The sequence below is a fragment of the Triturus cristatus genome, chromosome 8, assembly GCF_964204655.1.
Source record: "Triturus cristatus chromosome 8, aTriCri1.1, whole genome shotgun sequence".
NCBI classification, from domain to species: domain Eukaryota; kingdom Metazoa; phylum Chordata; class Amphibia; order Caudata; family Salamandridae; genus Triturus; species Triturus cristatus.
In genome coordinates this window covers 333,512,480-333,535,468 of record NC_140591.1, presented here as the reverse complement: position 1 = coordinate 333,535,468, position 22,989 = coordinate 333,512,480, and the positions used below count along the sequence as shown (strand labels likewise).

Sequence of the window (22,989 nt, the reverse complement as noted above, 5' to 3'; positions counted from 1 at the left end):
CACATTTTCAAAAAGGACGCCCTCACCCCAAGTCAACACCCGGTGCGGTCGCACCGATCGCACCGCCCTAGTCGGACCCCCAAGGTAGAGTGCATCACTGAATTCCAACATTTTGCTGCAGAAGGAACAAAATGAAGGGGCGCTAAACTGTAGTCACTGCCATCCTACACTCTCATAAACGGAGTCTAGCCGTTGGACGGGACATTAATTGTTATGTGTAAAAACAACTATTTTAATGATACAGGCCGGCCTGCGCCAACAAAGATCATAGCTCGGCAACGCTTCACAGACTATGCCAAAGGCCACGCTAATACAAGTGAACGACTATCTATCCCACAAAACTTAAAACCTACAGCACCGAAAACCACCCAGTCAGCAATCCTTAAATTGCTCGCACGCCCGTCTCCGTAAGCTGCTTTCCAGCTAATTTCCCTATTATTGCCTTTTTCTTTTGGTAATTTATAAATTTACAGAGCGTCACAGCTCAAAACAATACACCCTTGCCCTGCCCACCCCCACCACTGGTTATCTTGTATGCTCATTATTCCACCCAGTTCACCGTCCTGTCGCACTGCCACCCACTCTGAACGTTGCAGGTAAATGGGCCCTGGGTTGGGTTGAAATGAAACATTTGGCCCATGCCGAGGAGGAGAGCAGCAGCAAGTGCACACAGGGAGGTGGACGACTGGGAAATAAATGGAAAAACTCGGGGCAGTGGCATGCACCAGAGTAGTGGCCAGTCGTGGCCAGTCATGGCCAATGTACAGCTACATATGGATCCGCCGGTTCTTCCTTCCGCATCCTTTCCCTCCTGGTACTGTAAAATATTCAGCCCACGGAGCCGTCACAAGTGCAGCGGGGGCATTGTCTGAGCACGCAAAACTGAAAGCGCGGTGGGAGCGCACGAGCTGCCGTGAGCGTGCACATCGGCTGTCCCGGCACAAGCTGAGGATCGCCAGAGAAGACACGCCGTCTATCCGGGCTGAGGCTCCGAGTCTGAATGCGAGGCCGAACGGTCCTTGAGCCTGGCACGCACCAAAACACGCTCCTATGGCAGCACGGCCAGAGTGACGGCGGCCGCCTGGGCAGAGAGGTACACCGATCACCCCATGAGCTCTGGGGACACGCTGCAGGGCATCGCGCTGAAGTATGGCATAACGGTAAGGAATGCGGGGAGGGAGTAGCTGTATGGAGGGGGCGTCAGGGGCTGAAAGGTTCTGCCACGATGCCTTCGTCCTGGCGCGGGAAGTAAACGAAGTCTGTAGTACTGTAAGAATATAGTGGGGGTCGGCAGATGGCTGACACTGGAGGAGGTGCAGGGACAGCTGGGGATTGGAGAGGAGTGACCTGGTGAGATATACAGGAGGGTATGTGGCAGTAGGAGGAAGCGCTCACCCAGGCAAGTACTACTCACGACGAGTACACTGTGCGCTACCGGAGCCGCTGGTCTTTTTGCACCATCTGCCGCCGCGTGTGCTCCTCTGCTGCTGCTGTCTGATGTGAGCACTGAGAATATATAACAAGCTGTCCACACGTGTTCACGTAAGCGCGGCGCGCACAGACAGGAGATGTGCACGCGTATGGTGAGAGCAGGAGTTGTAATAACGCCGCGAGCCGTACGCATCTCCTGTCTTGCCGTACGCGTGCACATGTCCTGTCCCCCTTCCAAACCAAGTCGACATCAATAGATCTCGCCAAGGCGAGCAGCGCAAGCGCTGCATCGCTAGGCGAGACCTAAAAAACTAGGTTTATGATACCTGTTGGACTGTTCAAACTGTACAGTTCAATGGCACCATATCTCGTGTAAGAAATGGGTGGGTTTGGACAATGTCCGTCAACGACATTGAATCCCTTTGGGGAACGTCAGAGATTGGAAAAAATGAAACTATTATACCCAGGCAGAAACCCACAAATGGGACAGGATTTCCAGCAGCAAGAGAATCACAAGTATTGGAACTGGTCTAGAGCTGAGCCAGGTCAGAACTAGGGATTAGGTGGGCTAATGGGGAGTTCCTGGTAAGTGGCAAGGGAGTACATTGCAGGAGGAAGACCATTACAGTTGAGTGATTTTGCATCTCTGGAAAAATTGATTTTCAAACAACTACTAGCCACAGGCGGATGCCAGCTAACTTTAAGTTGGCAATAAGAAAGGTTTGTTTTTTACATACATTTACCACATACTTCGCACATCAAAAAAAAAATCTAGTTACTCTGAAAAGACACCAACATTTGGATGTTTTACACCAAGACAGTCTTACCTCTGAACGAAACATTGGACGGCCTTCATGTCCTGCCCACTGAAAAAAAAGCAAACAAAATGATGAACCCCTCATATACAGTTCCTGAAACGTTAACAAAATACAAAACAAACTCAAAGGAAACAGTTATGTACTTCTCAAACACTTATAACACAAATATACAAGTGTCTAACACACTTTTCTGATGAATGTTACTAATGAAAGTGGAGGAGAGAAGAAATGGAAATAAATTCAATTATGTAATTTCCTAATTATTCCTTTCTCTTTTTACCTTCATATTCTGCAGCCTGGCTGTTACAAAACAGTTCCGCTACTAAATTCACTGGCCTAAAGTAACCATACAGCTAGATGTGCTCGTAAAACTAATATCATAAAGAATAGTACCGCCATGTTGACTTATTTACACTTAATATATGCCAAACGAGAAAAGTGAGGAGAAATCGTAATTCCATTTCCAATATTTTATGTGCCTATGTTATGTTATGTTAGCATTTGGTAGAGCGCGACAGCTGCCCCAGCAAAGAGGCGTCCCGGCGCTAAGAAGACCACATCAGCTCCAGAAGGAAGAAAGGGAGAGAGCTAGGGGAACTAGGGAGAGGGGAACAAATGGGTTTTGACGGCTTTTCGGAGGTTTTGACGGCTTTTCGGAAAGCAGTCAGGTTCTCCAGTGAGCGGATGTGCAGAGGAAGGGTGTTCCATAGTTTGGCTCCCAACACCCTAAAGGAGCGTCCGCCAGTGCGGGCAAGCTTCGTCCGGGGAACAGCCAGTAGGTGTTGACCTAATGAGCGAAGGTTGCGTTGTGGCACATAAGGTGTTAGGAGTGGGCGGAGTAGTTCTGGGCGTCCAGTTTTAAGTATTTTAAAAATCATAATGAGTGTTTTGAACTGGATACGCGATTCAATGGGTAGCCAGTGCAGTTTTCGAATAGTGGCTCTGGCTGAACATCTGCGGGGGAGACCAACTAAGGCTCTTGACGCGGAATTCTGCACGCGTTGCAATCGTGCAATCTCCGCTTTGTTGGCGCCCAGTAGTAGAACATTGGCGTAGTCCAAGAGGGAGAGAATTGTGGCTTGGACAATCAGCTGGCGAATCTTGGGGTCGAAGAATCAGAGTATAGGATTGAGGCTCCTCAGCAGGCCCACACAGGTAGCTGCCACTTTTTTTGTGTGGGTCTGGAAGCTAAGTGTGGAGTCCATCCAGACGCCAAGGTTTTTAACCAGGCATTTAGGAGGTGGGATGGTGCCCAGCGACGAAGGCCACCAGTGCTCGTTCCAGTAATTGGTGTTCTTACCGAGGAGCAGCACCTCCGTCTTTCCTGCATTGAGCTGCAGGCAGTTGTCCGTCATCCACTGGGCTACGGCAGCCAGACCATCTCTAAATCTTGTTTAAATGTCTGAGTGTTATTAAGAAAGCACACCCAGGATCGCCACAAACTTCAAAGTAGTCCGCCATAAATGTGATTCTGCCAATGCACTTGGGGGACCTTCGTAGAAAAGCATAACTCAAATGAAAATATGACAACATTTTAAACATCGCACAAAAGCTACAGTGGTAACAGCCAAATCTGGGTCAGTGAAATAGCCTTCCAAAAACAACATTGTAAGAGATTGAAAAAACACAAAGGGTGTTGGTGATCACGGAGTGGGTGAGTGGAGAACATTTCAGAAGGTGCAATTTAGAGGGGATGCAGAAGTAGAGGGTTGGCAGTGGTCACTGTATAAGAAATTAAACAAGCATTGGCATAGCCAATAGGTCTCGCCTTTGGGACCTTATAAGTGTTTAGCCATGCAACAGTTGCATAACTAAACACTGATAAGGTCCCAAAAGCGAGACCTATTGGCTATGCCAATGCTTGTTTTAACTGCTGCAACCTATGGAAGCCTCACGGAGAACATCAAAGCGGCCCTGCGGCCGCGAAAGTGATCGCGATCAAACATCAAAGCGGCGAAAGTGAAAGTAATCGCGGTAAAGCGCGACACGCGCGCCCGCGCACATGCACTGTAGCTCTAGGCTGGCCTGGTAGCACTTTTTGGAGCCCTCACAAAATGTCTCGCCAGACCAGCGCATGCGCTGGGTCAGGCGAGACCTAAAAATAAGCACCTGCCTAAAGCATGTGACTGCAGTGGGGAGAACAAAGCATGATAAGGGAGGCAGATGTTGGGACGAGGAAAAAGACGGGAGGCAAATTTTAGCCCAGAAACAGGAGTACTATGTCCGACAGCAGGGGGGGGGGGAAATAGCATTGATCTAATGGGGCACAAAAAAAGAAAATAGTAGAGAAGAAGAGATCACAACTTAACTGGGGTTGCTCAGCCCAATAATGATGGCTCAACAAGTTTGGTTGTCACGAAAAGGCGACCATCAAAATGCATGCATGAAAAATTCAGAGCAAGAATCTGACCACCAACCAGTATTGATTTTTTATTTTTAAATACCTTTATTGCATTTAGGACGAGAACAGAGGGTACAACAATTTAGACATTTTCTGACACTTTGCTGCAAGGAAAATCAATTGTCCAGGAGAAAGAGAAAAATAAAACAAACATAGGATGTTTAAATACACGGTCCTATTCATCGTAAACCAGTATTACAGGTATTATGGTCTCTCTCTTTCTCCTCCTACATGACATTTTCCCTTGACTAATGCCTTTTTAAATGACAAATACCAGTTTTATTTAAACTGAACTGCCCCCTCCTTTAACTATCCCACCCCCCTCCCATGTCTGGGTATGTGTTGCATTTCCTTCTATCTATTCCTGTGTATCACCTCTTATTTCTAGGTTGTGTATCCTCCTACCACTCATAATCGTCCCTTATTGTCATGCCGATCGTTCCATCATTAGTCTGGGAAGCAATAGGCGAGCGATCAGTCTGCCTGTCCCTCAACATTGCCCTCCAGGCACGTAGGTCATCTTCTAGTTTTTCATCCCGTCTAATCTGTTGCATTCGAACCACTTCAGCCATAGCCCACTCATTCACATCCCGGACCCATTACGACACCCTAAGTGGACTGTGGCTCAGCCACGATATAGCTACCCGTTACAACAAACAAATGATGGACGGAATGCTGACAATGCAGACATTCTCCCCCAGTCAAGAGATCTGTTGACTGGGTGTGAGTGTTTGATTGGTTCTGATGCTCCGTCCATCACCACCCCCTTTTGTACCGCTTTGTTTGCCATAAGTTGGCAGGGTATGCTCAGACGTGAGTCCCTTGCTCACTTTGCCACTGGTTTCAAGCAAGCCTGGCTGAAGACGGCTGCAATGCCAGAAACCGGTCCTAGGAAGCTTGTTTTCGGTCCAGAGAAGGCATGGCTTGGCAGTTCGGGCTGGACTGTTCCCATGAGGCACAGGGTCAGACTGAATTGCATATGGCCATGTCTGAACTGGGGTGGCAGAGTGGGCTAAAGAACGGTGATGGATCAAACCCAGATCTGTTGACTGGGTGTGAGTGTTTGATTGGTTCTGATGCTCCGTCCATCACCACCCCCTTTTGTACCGCTTTGTTTGCCATAAGTTGGCAGGGTATGCTCAGACGTGAGTCCCTTGCTCACTTTGCCACTGGTTTCAAGCAAGCCTGGCTGAAGACGGCTGAAATGCCAGAAACCGGTCCTAGGAAGCTTGTTTTCGGTCCAGAGAAGGCATGGCTTGGCAGTTCGGGCTGGACTGTTCCCATGAGGCACAGGGTCAGACTGATTTGCATATGGCCATGTCTGAACTGGGGTGGCAGAGTGGGCTAAAGAACGGTGATGGATCAAACCCAGATCTGTTGACTGGGTGTGAGTGTTTGATTGGTTCTGATGCTCCGTCCATCACCACCCCCTTTTGTACCACGATATAGCTACCCGGCGCTTTGCCAGCACCAGTCCCAGGAGGACAATTTCCTGCTGAGGTTCTTGTTTTTAGGTCGGGCAGTAAAACAAGTAATACCATGCGGATCTCTCGGGGTACCACCCAGCCTGTTGCCTCTAGTAGTGTAGCCAGGATGTCGGTCCAGTAAGGGCACAGATCGGGACCGAACCATGACATATGTATAAAGCCGGCCTCCATCTCCCCACATCTGGGACACTGCCCTGAGTGTACGGGGTAAATCTTATTTAACATTTTGGAGGTAAGATTTGTCTGATGAGCAAAACTATATTGTATCAATTTAAAGTGAGTGTTCAAGCTCACCTGCTTCAGACCCTAATTAATATTAATCCAGTCCTTACCTGTGATGGGTTCCCTACTATTGTGTCCCATCTTGTCTGCACAGGGAGTGAGTGTCTGAGCTGTTTTTTGTCCTCTAAGATTGCCCGATACAGATGCAACTCAAGTCTTCGTCCTTGAGCCATATCTAACAGGGCCTGTAGCACGTTAGTAATGGGGGACTCCTCTGGAAACATGGGCCATTATTCTCTAGCCACCTGAGCTATTTTCTAGTACTGCAGGAACTTCCCAGTGCCCAGACTAAAGGTGTCCATCAACAGCACTCAGGTAATGTACTGTTTATTGTCATATAGATCTCCCATCATCTCGCATCCACCTTCCTGCCATCTACGTATAGACATAGAAGCTGAGATTTTAGAGAAGGGTTGTAATACCCATAGGGACATGACCGGGGCATAGGGCGCTCGTTGTAGCACCTTTCTGACGTGAGTTCCCATAGTTCTGCCAAGTGTCGAATTATGTATGAGCATGTCTGGAGCACTTTTTTCCCCATCATTAACAGTTCAGGCAGCGACTGATCCCCAAAGGTTCCCACCAGCAGACTCTTCTCCCAGTTCTCATCTTCTTCCAGCCAGTGCACCGCATGTTGCAGCTGGGAAGCCATACAATGAAATTCCAGGCAGGGCACCTACAAGCCCCCGTTCTGCCATCAAACTAACCCTTTTACGTTTAGTGCCCCACAGTAAATCTACCATTAAGCTCTCTAGACTTACGAAAAATTGTCTAGGTATTTTGAAAAGGGAGTGTTGCATCGCGTGGAAGCATCTCGGTTAAATTATCATTTTGGCTATGGCTATTCTTCCCATACGCGATAGAGGCAATCCTTGCCAGAAACACACCGAACCTCGTAATCCTTCGATTATATTCCCTATTTTGAGCGTCCGGTACTGTTCAGCCGTTGCAGTTAATTTGATCCCCAGATACCTGGGTGCAGTCCTCACTCATGGGAGCCCCACCTCCTGCAACCCCTCGTCTGGGAGTCAAGCCAATCTCCCCAATGGGATCAATTTAGATTTCCCGGGATTAATCTACAGCCCTGATACACTCCCAAACCTTCGGCGGATGTACGACAATATCGGTATCGCTTGAACAGGTTGTCGGAGGTACACAAGAGTTTCGTCCGCGTACATGGATACCACGTGATTAGTCACCCCCAGTGGGATCCCGAATGCAGCTATTTCGCTTCTCGGAGCCACCACCAACAGCTCCATTACGGTCGCAAAAAGGACCAACTTCCCCATTGGTAGTCTGGCATGGGGTAGAGTAATTGTACCCATTTAAGAAATTGTACCCCCACCCCCATTATTCGCAGGACCTCTCAGACATATACCCAACCAACCGAATCAAAAGCCTGCTCCATAGCCAATAACGGCAGGGCACAGTCTTCCTGTACCAGTGAGGGGGAGTGCCATACATGGGTGAGCCTCCATAGATTATGGGTAGTACTACGTTTAAGGATAAAGCCCGCTTGGTCAGGATGAATTAGATGTATGTATGTATGTATGTATGGCGTATTTGTATAGCGCAGACTGTCACCCGAAGGGTATCCTGGCGCTTTTAGACAGTTATACCTACACCACACAAAACATTCGGAGGAAATTAATCATGCCTAGGAAAGAGAAATGTTTTTAATTCCTTTCTAAAAGAGGAAAACTCCCCAGAACTCAACAGCAGAGGAAGATTATTCCAATGTTTAGCTGCCACGAAACTAAAGGCTCGGCCGCCCATCCGAGCCCTCAGTATCTTTTGGACTACCACAAAGTGTGCTGACAGCGACCTAAGGGAGCGAGTGGGCACATACCACTGGAACAATTCCTGCAGTGGAGCAGGTCCTTGCCCATGAAGTCCTTTAAACACAAAACAGAGTGCTTTAAAGATAACTCGCTGTGAGACAGGCAACCAATGAAGATCGGCTAACGCCGTGGAGGAAGAGTCAGATCGGCGACGGGACAGAGCCAGCTTGGCCGCCATATTCTGCACGCGTTGTAACTTGGCCATCAAATTATTTGGAGCTCCCAGAAGTAGTGCATTGCAATAATCCAGCCTGCTCAATATGGTGCCGCGCACCACTTCTGGTCGAACATGAGCCGGCAGCAGTGGAAGAATCTTCCACAGCATGCGGAGCAGCATCATGCAGGTGGTCACAGTTTTATTAACGAAAAGGTCCAGTTGAAGGTTGGGCCCAAGCACAACGCCCACATTTCTGGCGGATGCTGCTGCCAAAGGAGCTTCCTGAAAAGAGGTAGGCCAAAAATCAGGAGGCAGTGGCCGAGGGACGCGGTCCAGCGAGCAGTGCAATACCTCTGTTTTAGAGCTATTAAACTGCAGAGAGTTCTGCCTCAGCCAGTCCGCAGTTGACGCCATACATTGATGGAAAGTCTCCAGCGACACCGCATCTTTGCCCTCGATGGAAAAGGTGAGCTGCGTGTCATCGGCATAATTAATAACCGAGATACCAAATGATTTAATCAAGCTCACCAGAGGGCGAAGATAAAGATTGAACAAAATAGGGCTGATGACAGACCCTTGCGGTACGCCCTGCCCAACTGCTTTAATCTCCGACTGGAATGGTGGCAAGGCCACTACCTGGCGTCTATCTCCCAAGTAAGAAATCAGCCAGTCACGGGCCAAGCCCTTCACCCCTACATCCTCAAGCCTTCTGACCAGGATGTCGTGGTTGACCGTGTCAAAAGCGGCCGACATGTCGAGCAGCACTAAAAAGGCTGCTCGCCCAGTGTCGGCTCGCGAACGAAGATCGTCCAACACGGTCACTAGGGCAGATTCCGTGCCGTGTGCTGGTCTGAAGCCGTATTGAGACATGTCCAGGCAGCAGTTGGTCTCCAAAAATCTGGACAGGTGTTTAGTGACCAGTTTCTCCAAGATCTTAATGGGAAAAGGAAGCAGCGATATAGGTCTATAGTTCGCTGAACAGGTAGGATCCAAAGTTTCCTTCTTCAATAAAGGTGAGACCACTGCTAATTTCCAACACTCCGGAACACGTGCCAAGGAAAGAGACTGGCAGCAGATAGCATACAATGGGGGGAAAAGCTCCGCTTGGAATACTTTCCAGTATTTGTGTGGCAATGGGTCCAAAGGAGAGCCAGAGGATACACTGTTAGCCAGCAGACAGAACTCCTCAAAGGTCGGAAGGGGAAAACTATCCAGCTGTACCTGTCTACCAGCTATCCCTACCGTCTCCCTAGCAGCCACAAGAGTGGAATCTGGTACGGGCTGAGTAACAGGTGTAGTCGTTGGAGCAAGCTTGCTTAGGATCAAAGCGATCTTATCTTCAAAAGCCTGCGCCAGGGAGGTACACAAAGCTTGGGAGGCAGGCTTGGGAGGCAGGATGAATTTGAGATCTGGAACTTGGTACTCAAGAACGTGCTCAAATTATCACAAACCAGTGCAATGGATGGAGATATAAGGCCGATTAGGTCTATATCGCAGTGTGATTCAGGAGGCCTCCTCTTCCAATGTAATGGGCATTTCTTGATAGTAGTTCCTTTGGGATTCAGAATACCCGTGATAGAGACCTAATCGGCCTTATATCTCCAGTCATCGCACTGTTTTGTGATAATTTGATTATGGATTGTCGAGGGAGTCCTTTAGCGTACCTCCATCTCTCCCACTGTGTTGTGTGGTCCTCAAAAGCATGCCGACACCCATCCAACAAACGTGGCACAAAATACTGAACTAAAAATCTTGTACTTAAAACTTATAAGGCAAGAGGGCCATCACAGAGTCCTGCAGCCATTGAATGCCATAACTTGGTATCTTCCTCCTGGCAAAAAGCATAAGGCACTAAATGGTGTTCACTAAAATCAGATATGCCAAAATCAGTTTGAAACTGCCTGTACCTAATTTATTACCGTGACAAAAAACAGTTCGCTTTGCCTTGATTTGATTGTCCGCTCGGTGTTCCGCTTGTTCTGGATGTTACATAAACATTCATACAGAACTTGGTCTCATTTCAGTATTTCAAGTCATCAATTTGCTGCATGCTTTTCTTTTCTCATGCAAGCCTTGTTTACTTACATTCATGACTTTATTTAAATGAATTGTTCCAGCTCTGCCTCTCTGGCAGCTCCATCGGTAGGTTACTCCCAGTCGAAACTTTTAATCTTTAAGCATTTTTATGGTCTAGTTTGACAGAGCAGCTGTCGCCAGACAATGATGTGAGCTTCATCAGAGAAGGGATTTGGCGCCGCCCACATGTGGGGAGACAGGTGTACATATTTTGATTTGGTGGGAGGTATGTGCTTTCAGGAAAAGTGCTTGCCCTCCACACAGCTGTGATCATTTTTTTATACAGATCCCCGAGGTTGAACTTTCGGCGGCATACACATGACATTGTAATTCTATTAAGGCATCTTAAATAACGACTTCATTTACTGTGTTTTTCTCTGGCAGCAGCACATAGGGGAGGTGGGCAGTCATTACCCTACATGGATTTTTAGGTCTGGCTTGACAGTGCAATTGTCGCTGATCTTTAAACCTACACTAATTCTACAGTTTTTTGCTTTCACGCAAATGCATACCCATTACCATGCTATCTACTCGAAATGCTTCACATTACCAGATAACATTCTTTTAAAGCCAGACCTATAGGTATTGCCAATGCTTGATACAATTGCCTCTTTACAATCCAAACCCTACACATGTAAAAACAGAATGGTAAGGCAGACAGATTCCTAGGCTAGTTCATTTTGGTCACTGTTTTATATGGTTTTAGTAAGAATGCCAGTCACGTCAGTTTTGTTTTTTCCTCATATATGACAATGTGCACAAACATGCACCAAGGAATGCGTTATGGCGCGTAGTAAAATTTGGCATGAAATTCAAAGTGGTTTAGATTTTAACAAACAGGAATATTTAAGTCCTTCAAATAAAGAATCTCTCTGCATTTATATTTAAGAGGACTATTGTGCTCTTAGTTACTGCTTCCAAATATTGGGCAGCGACCAGTATATATTACTTTCAGCTCCGACAGTTTCAATAATCGTTTATTTTACAAGGTAAAATAGGCTTTGTAAGAAGATGCATCATGTGCAATTACAGCAAAACCAGAATGAATAACCTAGAACAATGCAAGAACTGACTGCTTAAGGTCCTACTTGGGGTCCACTTCTCTTAATACTACCCTTTATCTATATAGTTATCTTGTCTGTACCGTGCACTAAATGTGCCCAGCTGCAGCCACACAAAGGAACTAGAAAATGTGCATTATCTTTGTCCAATGTACGCTTTAATACTGTCATAATCTTCATCAGTATCAGTACAGTAAGCAAATAAACATTTCAAGAATCCACTGCCTCAATAAGAGGCATCAGTCTAAGTAAATATTAGTTACCTACATGATTAAAGAATAAACATTTAAAGTCAAATTCAGTACATCTTAAGAAAAAAAATATACTTAACTGAACCCAGTGATCTTAATTCAAGCATCTTTCACAGCTCCCAGAAGCATACAATTGTATCAAATAAAATGATAAACATTTTGTTTCATAAAACTACAGCTATCTCACTACAAAAATATCAACGTCTAAGTCATATTTTAAGATAAAAGTTATGCCATCTTCAAATAGAAACAGGAGACAGGAAGCTTATGTGACTCGTCTTCAGTATATCATCATCACAATGGAATGATGAAATGATGTCACAGTGCAGTACCCTTCCATGAAGAAACTAAAGAAAGAAAGCACGCTTTACTTTTGAGCTGTAGGACAAACTGATGTCCTTACACCCTTACCACCATAGGCCCGCAAATCTTTCAGTTTACTGATTAAAAAAAAATGAACCACCTTCACTCAGCCACTCACTGTCAGCTTTTCAACCAAAGTCTCCAGGGTAACATTGATTTTAGAAAAAATCTCTAGGCCAAATGAAAATAAAAGATTCGAAGGGAACACCCTTAAAGCCCCTAGTTTTGATTGATTTAAGGTTAATGTCTGTTTTTTTTTTTTACACGTATCCACTTAAATGGATTAAGAGGGACCATTATAAAGAGAAGGTACTACTGCTAACACAATATGTGGGGCAGAATATATCATTATATTACTTTGCCACAACAAATGATATCCACAAAAGGATTCACAATTGTGATGTTGTTCAAAAACTGCAAATTCCAATATTACACAAAATAAGTGAAATTGCTATTGAACAATCACAGAATCCGAGGTCATTACAATGCATATCTTATTAAAACCGTGAAAGTTTACAACCTGTGAGCTCAACCTTTCATAAACAAATGTGTTCAGGTATTCTGTAACTCAGCATGACGAACTGATATTCCAGTAGCAAATCTGAACATGATCAAAAAGAACTCTGCTGAATTTTCTAATGATACTTTTACGTAGCCAATTTTAAATGCAGGGAAGTTTGAGAATAGTACTGAAAAACAAAACGTGTTAAAAAAAACCTTCACAAACGTGCATAAATGTATCCCATCAGTAATTAAATGGTGTTAAAGTAGAATACCTGGAAATGGAATGTCAGTGGTGTGCAGAAGTTGTCCTAAACTAGGTTATATATATTTTATGTGGATTAATACCCCCATGCTAATCATAAAAGTACTTTATGAAAAAAGACAAGCCTGTATGTTTAAGGTTACCTCAAATTCCTTTCTTATGGAAACGACAAATCCTGAGACTGTCATCCGGTTAAGGGGTGTAAGGTTTTCCTAGGTCACACATTAAATTGGTCCCAGCTAGAAATAGTGTGGGGCCACCCTCTCCTCATTAGCACTACATGACTTGCCTTCTAATGGAAGCCTTCTGATGGGGAAACAAGTAGTTATTTTAACAATCTAAAGCAGATGACACTCAAACTCACTTAGCAGAAATCATCTCTAAAGGCTTGGGCACCATGAATGGCAGAAAAAAACCTAAAAACAAAACTAAACTATGGCAAACCTTTCACCTTCGAACCTCCCCCCTTCATCTGATCCTCAGCTTGGTGGCAATCTGATTGGTGGCCTCAGCTTATTCCGGCTACTTAAATTCCAAATCTGGAAGTACTCTTTGACCTCTCCTTGTCCTATACCTTTATTAAATGTGAACCAGATACCTTCTACATGATTTCTGCTTGTGAAGAAGTGTCTAGGACTTTTCACAGCGGGGCATTCAGTGACATATGCTTTGCACTAGTTTTGGTTCCGCAGTGAATTCCATGCCCAGCCACCCCCGACCCCCTCCTCTTCCTCTGCTTGTTCACTGGCTCCCAACCCTTGCAAACCTTTCATATTTAAGAGCCACCTTTCACTCAAACGCGACTTGGATGTAATCTGTTTTTGGTATCTTTGGCCCACCCCTCTAGAGCGTTGCGCTTCTATTACCATTTTTTTAACTGGACAGTTTGCCCTCAAGTCACCCCCCACTCCTACATGTAAATGTAAATGTGTTGTACTTGTATAGCGCACTGCTACCCTTGGGTGTCCTGGCGCTGTACTCATACCGCTGTGGAACCCTTGCTGGCTTTTCCCTGTGAAATGTCCACTCCTGGGCACCCCCAAGGTGAAGCCAGACATCCCAGCGCTGTTGGGGCCGTTGTGGAGATTAAGCAAGCTATTGCCCAGAGTTGCAGAGTGGGACCCATGATTAGAATAGGCACCGAGGCGAGAAATAGCAGGTCCGAGGAAATTGAGCCCAAGACCCGCCAAGGCGGGAATTGAACCCTGGTCCCGGGCCAGACCTCTGCATCAGGGTCTGCCGCTATAACCATTGAGCCACACTTCTCCACTACATATCACTGCTTTTATTCAGGCCTTTCGTTAGCCAGAATAATTTGCTTTTAATAAACTTCTTTGTATGATACACTCGCTTACAGGGGTTTCAGCCAGCCCTCTTCATCCACTGATCTGTTGTGTCATTCACATTTTTCTTCCATCTACTATCATAGGGCAATGGGTCAGCCCACTTGTGCCACTGGCTAACTTCACTGCAAGCGAGAAGTTGCTCTTTCACAAGGAGCACATCCGAAAACAAAGCACAGAAAAAACAAAGCCTCAAGGGGACCAGGGTAAAATGCTCTGGACTAGAAGGGCTAAAGACAAAGCGAATGCCATGTAACCGGTATTCTCTACATCCGTAGAGGGATGTCTGCAGGAAGGCCGTCCTGATAATTCCCAAAACGAAGGGCTTCCAAAACCCTATCCCAATAAAACCAAGATGAATAAACGCATTCATTGCAAGGTCTGAAACATCAATCCAAGTGGCAAGTCAGATGAACGTCAAGTCCAACTGTAAAACAGAACATTCTTTTTTTGGGGGGTGGGGTTGACAAGGGGGGGGGGGGGCGTATTAATGACTACAGGAAAGCTCTTACAATTCTTAATGCCCGTAGGATGAAAAGACGGCAATTAAACAGAAATGAATCTGCTATAAATATTGGTCAACCATATATCTGCGTTCCATGAATACATATAGATCCTATCCCAAACTTACAGTGAAGAGAGAAGCAATCGCATCTCACTATTTTTTTTTAAAGAATGTAATATCCTTGTTATTATATACAGCAGAGCTATATCTCAGCATGTGTAAATACATATAGAACACACTTATGTAAACTCTGTATAAACACATGGATAAACAGTTCTGAAAAAACAATCTCAAAGTACCATACAATATAATATAAAGTAAGATACCGCACCCTCAATGAAAAACCTAGGGTGACATAGCATTAAGATAATGCTGCCTGTCGAAAGTATCTTATCTGGTACTACCACGTGAAAATGAGCCCTTGCCAGCAGCAAGCACTTACAACAGCACTTGGCATAGGTCAAGGTGAATAAAAGAAACCAGGCGCCTGGAAAATACCCAAAAAGGGAACCCAGTTGGAGTAATTGTTCACAAGTCAAAATTAAATCTGACTAAGGCAGACAAATGGGGCGCGGCTCCGAGCATCAAGATGGCGGTCGCACTCGAAGAGTGCTCAGGACCCCTCCGCCATCCGCTCTCATCCTTATGCTCCTCCAATACCAGTTACCCCCTTAAGCTATCCTGCGCAGAGCGGCGACCAAAGCAGCAGTGCGCCCGAGCCGGAGTGCGGTCGGACTTAAAGTACGGATGTTTGAAACACCAACACGCAACAGAGACTGAGCTGCGACAGGATGGCAGAGTAGCCCGGGTCCATAGGGTTGCGAGCAGAGGAGGCCCCCTGCCAGGCGGGTGTCCTTCGCCAGATGCGCTGAGATCTATCTGTAGGAGTAGAATCCCGAGAGTCCGTCCGGTGGCCTGACAAGATGGCGGCTGGTGTGGGGGGAGTGATGGGCCCAGCCGTGGGCACCGCACACAACAATGAGATGCCGGGTGGAGACTGCCGGACGGCCGCACCTTCAGGCTTTGAGCTGGTGACCCTCCTGCTTCCTCTGCCCTCTGCAGGAGAAGAGTGGTAGATGCGGCTGGGCTGAGACTGGCAATGCAGCGTGTTGTCGGTTGCCCCCTTCTGCAGTGGTGTGAACCCTGTGAAGCGGGCGTGGCAGCGGGAACACTTCGGCTGGCTCCAGACTCACGGTGCGACAACCTGAATCCAACTGCGCCACCTGGAGCCAGAGGCGACAGACCCGTGAACGAGAGGTGCCGGGAGTGGACTGGCCTCTCCGTTCAAATGGATCTGGGGCGTGCAGAGGGTGAGTGGCAACACGTCAGCAGTTCCAAACTGAAGGCCGATGGGCCCCCTACATTATCAGCCTCAGCAAGGTACGGACCCAAACTACTCCCACGTGGGTTACATTTTGAAAAGGGGGGTTACTTGGTGAATGTGACAAGACTTCTGGCCCTCCCCCCTCCCCCTGTTGGATACTGAACTAGCCTGAGGTGGTAGGGTGCTATTTGGGGCACCTGCGTGGCGCCCTCCAGCTTGGGGCCATCTCTCTCGCATCCCTCCCCTCCCCTGGAACTAGGGACGGTACGCTCTGCCTGCAGATTGGCAGAGCAGCTGCAAGGACAGGTGGCGACTGGACCTGCTTGCACCTGTCTTGACCACGAGGTGGAGGGGTCTGCTCTGGAAGCCTACAGGGTGGGCATTGCTGCAGGGTTCTGTGCCTGGGCCATTTGATCATGCAGAGCCCCGAATCCTAATCTGAGCGTGGACGGTGAGGCTGCCCTGAGGGAGTCTGATCTCTACTGCCTGGTGGAGATACTCCAGTCCTGGGTCCTCAGGAGGCTGAATTGACAAGCGGCCCTAGACCCCACTCAGGCCAGGCTGCCTTACTATCTACACTGCAGACATCGAAAGGGTAGGAGACACAGAGAGATCGTCGCACTGATCGCTACAGAAACTCAGCGAGAGACAGCGGACTCTGTGGAGGCCCCCCCCCCCCACACATCCCCAAAGTGCAACTTCTATTGGCTCCACCCTTCTGCAATCAATCCTGGGAACCCGTGAGAACTATCAAAGCTGCACTTCACTAGGCTTGGGTGCACGCCACGGGAGGGAGTTGGAACTCTGACACACCGTTGTGGCCATACACTGCCCCCCTTGCTACAGCCCAGCTATGGGAAGGGATAGGGGAGCAAAACCACCACCATCCCAGACCCGCATGCATCAATACACTACTGGAGGCCCTAGCCATGGGGAGAATATACAGACTACGACCGCTCAATCGGAAGGAGATCTCGCTACGATCCTGCAAGCTATAAAGTCTTCACAGGATTCTGTGGAAATCAAGATAGGGGAGGGTTCGGGTGGATGTGGCTCTCATCCGTCAAGATCGTCACAATGCCACCACCTGGATAACAGAGTCTGAGTCCCGGCTATCTGCAACGGAGGGTGACATGCTACCACTGAAGGAGCAGGTCAAGCAGCTATTATCCCGAATGAATGAACTCCTTAGACATGCAGAAGACGCCGAAAATCACTTGCGACAAAATGGTCTTCGCCTAGTGGGAATCCCTGAGGGAGCAGAACCGGCACAGGTGGCCACCTTTGTCGAAGTCTGGCTCAAATCTTGAATGCCACCGGGTGCGCTCTCCACATGGTTCACTGTGGAGCATGCTCACCAAGCCCACTGCCCAAGCCGCCACAGGGAGCCAAGCATCGCCCAATCATTGCCAGGATCCGAAACTTCACAGATAGAGATGCTATCCTGCAGGCAGCTCGCAACCAACCTGCTTTGTCCTATCAAGGAGCCAAAATAATGATTTTCCCGGACTATACTAAGGAAGTACAAATACAAAGAAGATCCTACTACTTCGTAAGCAGAAACTGAGAGCCCTTGATCTGCCATACAGACTCATTTTCCTGGTCAACCTCAGAGTACCATTTCAAAACAAGACTCACTTCTTTGACAATCCAGAAGCGGCATGGACCTGGCTTACTGATGAATGTTGGCCCTGTCCACGGGCGGGTGCCCCTCCTCCGGGCCCCCAGACATAATTGCAGACAGCCAAACCTGTAGGCTTCCGCAAGCAATGTACCTGCTCCCAGAGAGGGCGCAACACCCAAAGAGAAGTATCCACCTCACCTTCCAGAATCACCCATGGACCTCGGGGATTGCCGACACCTCAGGGCCCATCAAACCTCTGAGAGAGCCTCAATGGCTTAGAAGGGACTCTCAGAGGGAAGGTCCCCAGGTCTCCGTCACTGAGGTCAAAGGACACGGACCTCTCACGTAGCCCTCGAATCTAAGCTACAATGCACAATCATTAATGCTTGCTTCTCACCCCCTGGCTAACTGGATTGTTCTGGAAATCCAAGACACTTGAGGCCACACATCCCGCAACCTTTGAGGACTTTTATAGGGTGCTTTACGCAGCGGACTGAAAACAGGATCTCACTTCCAGCTCCAATTCCTAGAGGACACCCCCACCTCAGGGCTCCCAGGGCTCTCAGAAACTTAAGCCCATGGCCTCGATGAGCGCATCTCGAGCGAGGAGATTGAGGAGGCAATCTCCGCATTCGCAAGACTCCCGGACGGACCGCCTCCCAGCAGAGTACTACGTAGCATTCCGGGAAACACTGGTCCCGCACCTCCATGCCTTGTACGAGGAAGTGATAGAAAGAGGCGCCTTTCCACCAGAAACGGATATGGCTACGATCGTGGTCATTCCTAAAACAGATCCCCCCCACCCCCCTAAAAGCCTCCTGCTCAAACTATCACTTGATTTCGCTCATAAATAGTGAAGTCAAAATATGTGTGACCATCCTTGCCACGCATCTTAAACGGGTACTCAGTAGCCTCATATATCCTGATCAATGCAGCTTCATGCCTCATCTAAGCATGATGCACTGTCTACGGTGTTTGCACGTGGCGCTGGCCCATCGCCACCTCCTCCCTCCATATTTGGCCTTAATATTAATTGACTTAGAAAAGGCCTTCGACACGGTCCATTGGTGGTATTTGGGTGATGTGCTAGAGAGCGCGATTTGGGCCACATTTCCAGAAGCTTGTGCGGATGCTCTACTCCAATCCGTCAGCTTGGGTCCTTGCCAAAGGGATACTCTCAGAGATCTTCCCTATCAAGAGAGGAACCCTGCAGGGGTGTCCTCTCTCTCCCTTCCTCTTTGCTCTAGCAATAGAGCCATTAGACTGCCTTGTCCGCATGGACGCCCAGATACGAGGTTGGCTATGGCGGAATACCCATGAGGATCGCATTGCACTGTGTGCTAATGGCGTTCTACTCTTCCTTGGGGACCCGGCGCTGTCGGGGCCGCAGTGCCTCCGTGTCCAACCGGCTACTCGGCGAAGCATCAGGCCTACGCCTTAACCCGGCCAAATCAACAATGGTGCCCCTTCACATCCCTGTGAGTGTATAGGCTGGCAAATAATCATCCACTTGCGACGCCTCTCTTTCAAGTATCTCGGCATCTGGATGGCCCTCCACCCGGAGTTGACCTGGTCCCTCAACGTCACCCCTTTATTCAGATGAACAAGGGAGGACCTCGTAGGTGGCAATCTCTCCTCCTGAATTCCCTCGGCAGCATTGCTGTGTTCAAAATTATGATTCTCCCCCAGCTTTTATATGTGATTCAGAACCTTCCGCTCCATCTCCCCCGTACTTGGTTCCGTAGTTTGGATGCTGTGATTGCGACATTTCTTTGGGGTAACTCCAGATCGCGACTAGCCCTTACCCAGTGCCAAAGGGCCCCATATGACAGACGTATGGGGATGACAAATTCCTTCTTGTACTACATTGCTACCCGATTACTGAGAATACATGACTGGTTTAATGGAGAATGGTGCGATCCGGCCTATCGACTGGAGCTGGAGAATCTTGGGTTACCCTGGGTCCAGGCCATGCTCTATGGGGCCACGATTCCTCAGTCCCTTCTGGCAACAACTAGGAAGGTCGTCTTGACATGGCGCTCTGCTCTACACTCAATGGTAAGTCAAACTCACATTACAGACGCCCCTATGGTATAGTACCTGGCTGAGGGAGGTGGTGGAGGGCTTTAGGAAATGAGATCTTCTGATAGGAATTATACGCCATGGGGATGTGTGGAAAGGCAGGCATCTGTGCTACTTCCAAGACTTACAACACACTTATTTGTTACGCTCTACCCAGTTTTATAAGTACCTCAAATGTCGGCACACCATTGCCCTTCACGTCCCTGAGAACACTACAATTCCAGAGTTTAGTTCACTAGAGGTCAAAATCCTTATAGGTAACCTAGGAAAGGGGGGTGTCGCTCAAATGTACCGCTTTCTGATGAACAACTCAAAGGGAGAAATGGCTGGGTCCTCTAGAAGAGGAGGACTGGAGAGATGCCCCGATGGCCCTGACGCATGCTCACCATTTCTGCCAGGCTTCGCCTCATCCAAAAATACTATCTGCACTGTGCTTACCTTACCCCAACCCGATTCCATCAAGTTGGCTTCCTTCCTACCACTAAAGGCCTGCGATGTGCGTCAGACTCCGCCGACTTCTTTCACATGGTCTGGCCCTGCACCTCTATCACAAGATACTGGTCAGCAATAGTGGAAGAGTTGAGCGATGGCTGGACAGTCCCCCTTAGTCTCCTTGCCCTTCTCCTAGGGGTGATGGAGGGTCTGGTAAGTATTATCTGGCGAAGTAATTATTTAACTGTCGTATGCCAATGTATAGCATTGTTGTGTTCACTATGTTAAAACCAATAAAATTACTTTGGTCCCAGGCCAAACCACCAACTAGGCGGAACTGGAAAAGGGGTGTGGACTGGGGTGTTACCCAAGAAGAGGCCCTCTTCGAGGCCCGGGGCTGTCCCGAGCTTTTTGATAAGGTATGGGTCAAGTGGTTCAACCTGCGACCATAGGGGGTGCCAATATGTGCTGTATAAGAATGAACGCAAGCGAATGTGCTCTCATTATCCTTGCAAATATTTTACAAGTCTCTGCCTTTTTCTCGTCCAATGTGTCTCCTCAATCACTGTGCTTGATTAACTGCCAAAGGTTTTCTTTTTGTGAATTGTTCTTGAAATTAATAAAAATGGATAAAAAAAAAAAAAAATTGATAAAAAAAAAGGCAGACAAAAGCTCAATACAAATATTTAGTTCTATAGGAACACACGAAGCACCAGATCATACATTCATACTATAATCCCTTAGAGGGCAGTAAGGTATAGAAAATAACAAATGCTTAATTAAGAAAGAGGAATGTCCAATAGGAGACCGAGAACATCCAACCTTCCGACAGGAACTGTATGACTATCAATAGTACCAATGCCAAATAGTATGGAAATATCCAGGATGTTCTTAAAGTTAAGAAAGATGAAAAAGCAAAACTTACCGTCCAAAAAACGGGAATCTTTTCTACCATGTAAAACATGGTCGTAAACAGCCCTAAGGTAAATATTTATACCCTGTATCTCAGAAAACCTTAGAAGCAGAGCTCCCAGGACAACCAAGTTCCAAAATTGAACCTAAGCATAAATATCACCTCCAAAAATGGAGGAAACCAAATCTTTAACTAATCAGAATACGAATCAGACATCCTGAAATGCCAAAGAATGTCTCCAGCAAAAAGGAACACACCACCATGGAACAAATTCCTATGTGTAGGTAAGGAACACCTCGCGTAATAAAGCTGGCATGAACCCTCCCCCCCACTCCCCGGGAAGTATAATCTAAAAATTATCCCAACGCAAAAGCTGTCCTCGCACCACTTGAATTCAATGAAAAATGCACTCGGCTAAAGTAGAAACAAGCATTTGCAATGCAATAGGTCTCGCATTTGCGAGAGTTTAAGCTACTGGCATTGAATATGACAATGCCTTTTCTTTGTCTATTTTGATAATTAACACATAAATAAAAGGCATTGTCATTTACAATGCCAATAGCTCATACCGTTGTAAATGCTAGACCTATTGCATTTAAAAGAAGCAGCCGCCATTGTCCTGGGATGCTTGTAAAGTGAAAGTGTGCAGGTCGCGATGAATGTTGCAGCAAAGCATGTCGTGCAAAGAAAATAGAGCGTACAGACTGAATACAACATACCAGGTAACAACAGAAGTAAAAGGGCCAGTCCTCATGGGAGGCTACAAATTAAGACAGGAGGGACTAAGAAGCCTATTAAGGAATCAGAAGCCAGCATTTACAAAGGGCAATGACTCAAGCCAATGAAAAATAGGGGTGGAGAGTGGGCGGAGCTTCAAGTCCATACTCTAATGCAGTATGCCTCGCAGAGCAGCGCATGCGCTGCCCAGACTCGACCTAAAAATTGGGACTGGCCTAACCAGTCACGCATGGATCTGGGAAACAAGCCAGCTATCGGTGCAGCGCCCCATCAGTATTCTTCGAGCACTGCACTTTTGGTAGCAAGCCTTCTGCTGAACCCCCAACCTAGAGAGCTCGGAATTCGAGACTTTTCTGCAGTTGAGGTGATAGGCAGTTATGCTCTCAGCCTATCTATTTAAGACTAATTTAAATACAGTGTGACAAAATTATGTGAATGTATATCGTTTTTTGTTGGTTTTTTTTTTAAAGTGTGGGGTAGATCCAACGGTGTAGCGTCGTTGGCCAGCGTTCAGGGCAAGACAAGTGTTGTGCGGCGCAATTTGCCCCCCAATTGAACACCCCTAATAATTTTGCGCCCGGGGCATCTGCCCCTGTGGCCCCGCTCACGCTACCCTACTGGGTGGATCTGGGTAGCATGTGCCTACCTTATACACTCGGGGGGGGCAGCTGTGCAGGGCATCTCACTTCCAGGAATGCCTCAGTTTAGGGGCGTGCTGACCAACCAGAGCCTTTGCAGGACTGTGTTTCAAAGGCTTTTACACATCTGGGTCCTTTAACTGTAGTCTTTAGCATTGCCCTAGATCATTGCTTTATTATAGCTCGGTCTCACTAGATTTTGCTATTGTTCCTGTTACAAGTTTCACTGTCTGAGTACTCCCTTCCATCTCCTTTGTTATCGCCAAGACCTTGTGGCTCAGTGAGTGCATCTACTTTAGGAATCTTGGTTTTACCGCATGGTCATAGGTTTAAATGTTGGTGGGTTCACTCAGCCTTTCATCCTTCAGAGATTGTTTAAATAAGCCTCATTGTGTTGGGTAGCAATAAGTGTCTATCATTCCCAAATAAGATGCACGAAAGATGCTCAAAGGGTAA

General features: G+C 47.3%; 1 protein-coding gene across 1 annotated transcript in view; it reads right to left on the bottom strand.

Moving 5' to 3' along the window:
• PAN3 (poly(A) specific ribonuclease subunit PAN3) overlaps window positions 1–22,989 on the bottom strand; it is a 1,123,747-nt gene that overhangs the window by 898,165 nt on the left and 202,593 nt on the right. The window contains exon 3 of the mRNA XM_085621639.1: window positions 2,259–2,297. Within this exon, the coding sequence (XP_085477765.1) occupies window positions 2,259–2,297 (39 nt within the window). The remainder of the gene's footprint in view (window positions 1–2,258; window positions 2,298–22,989) is intronic.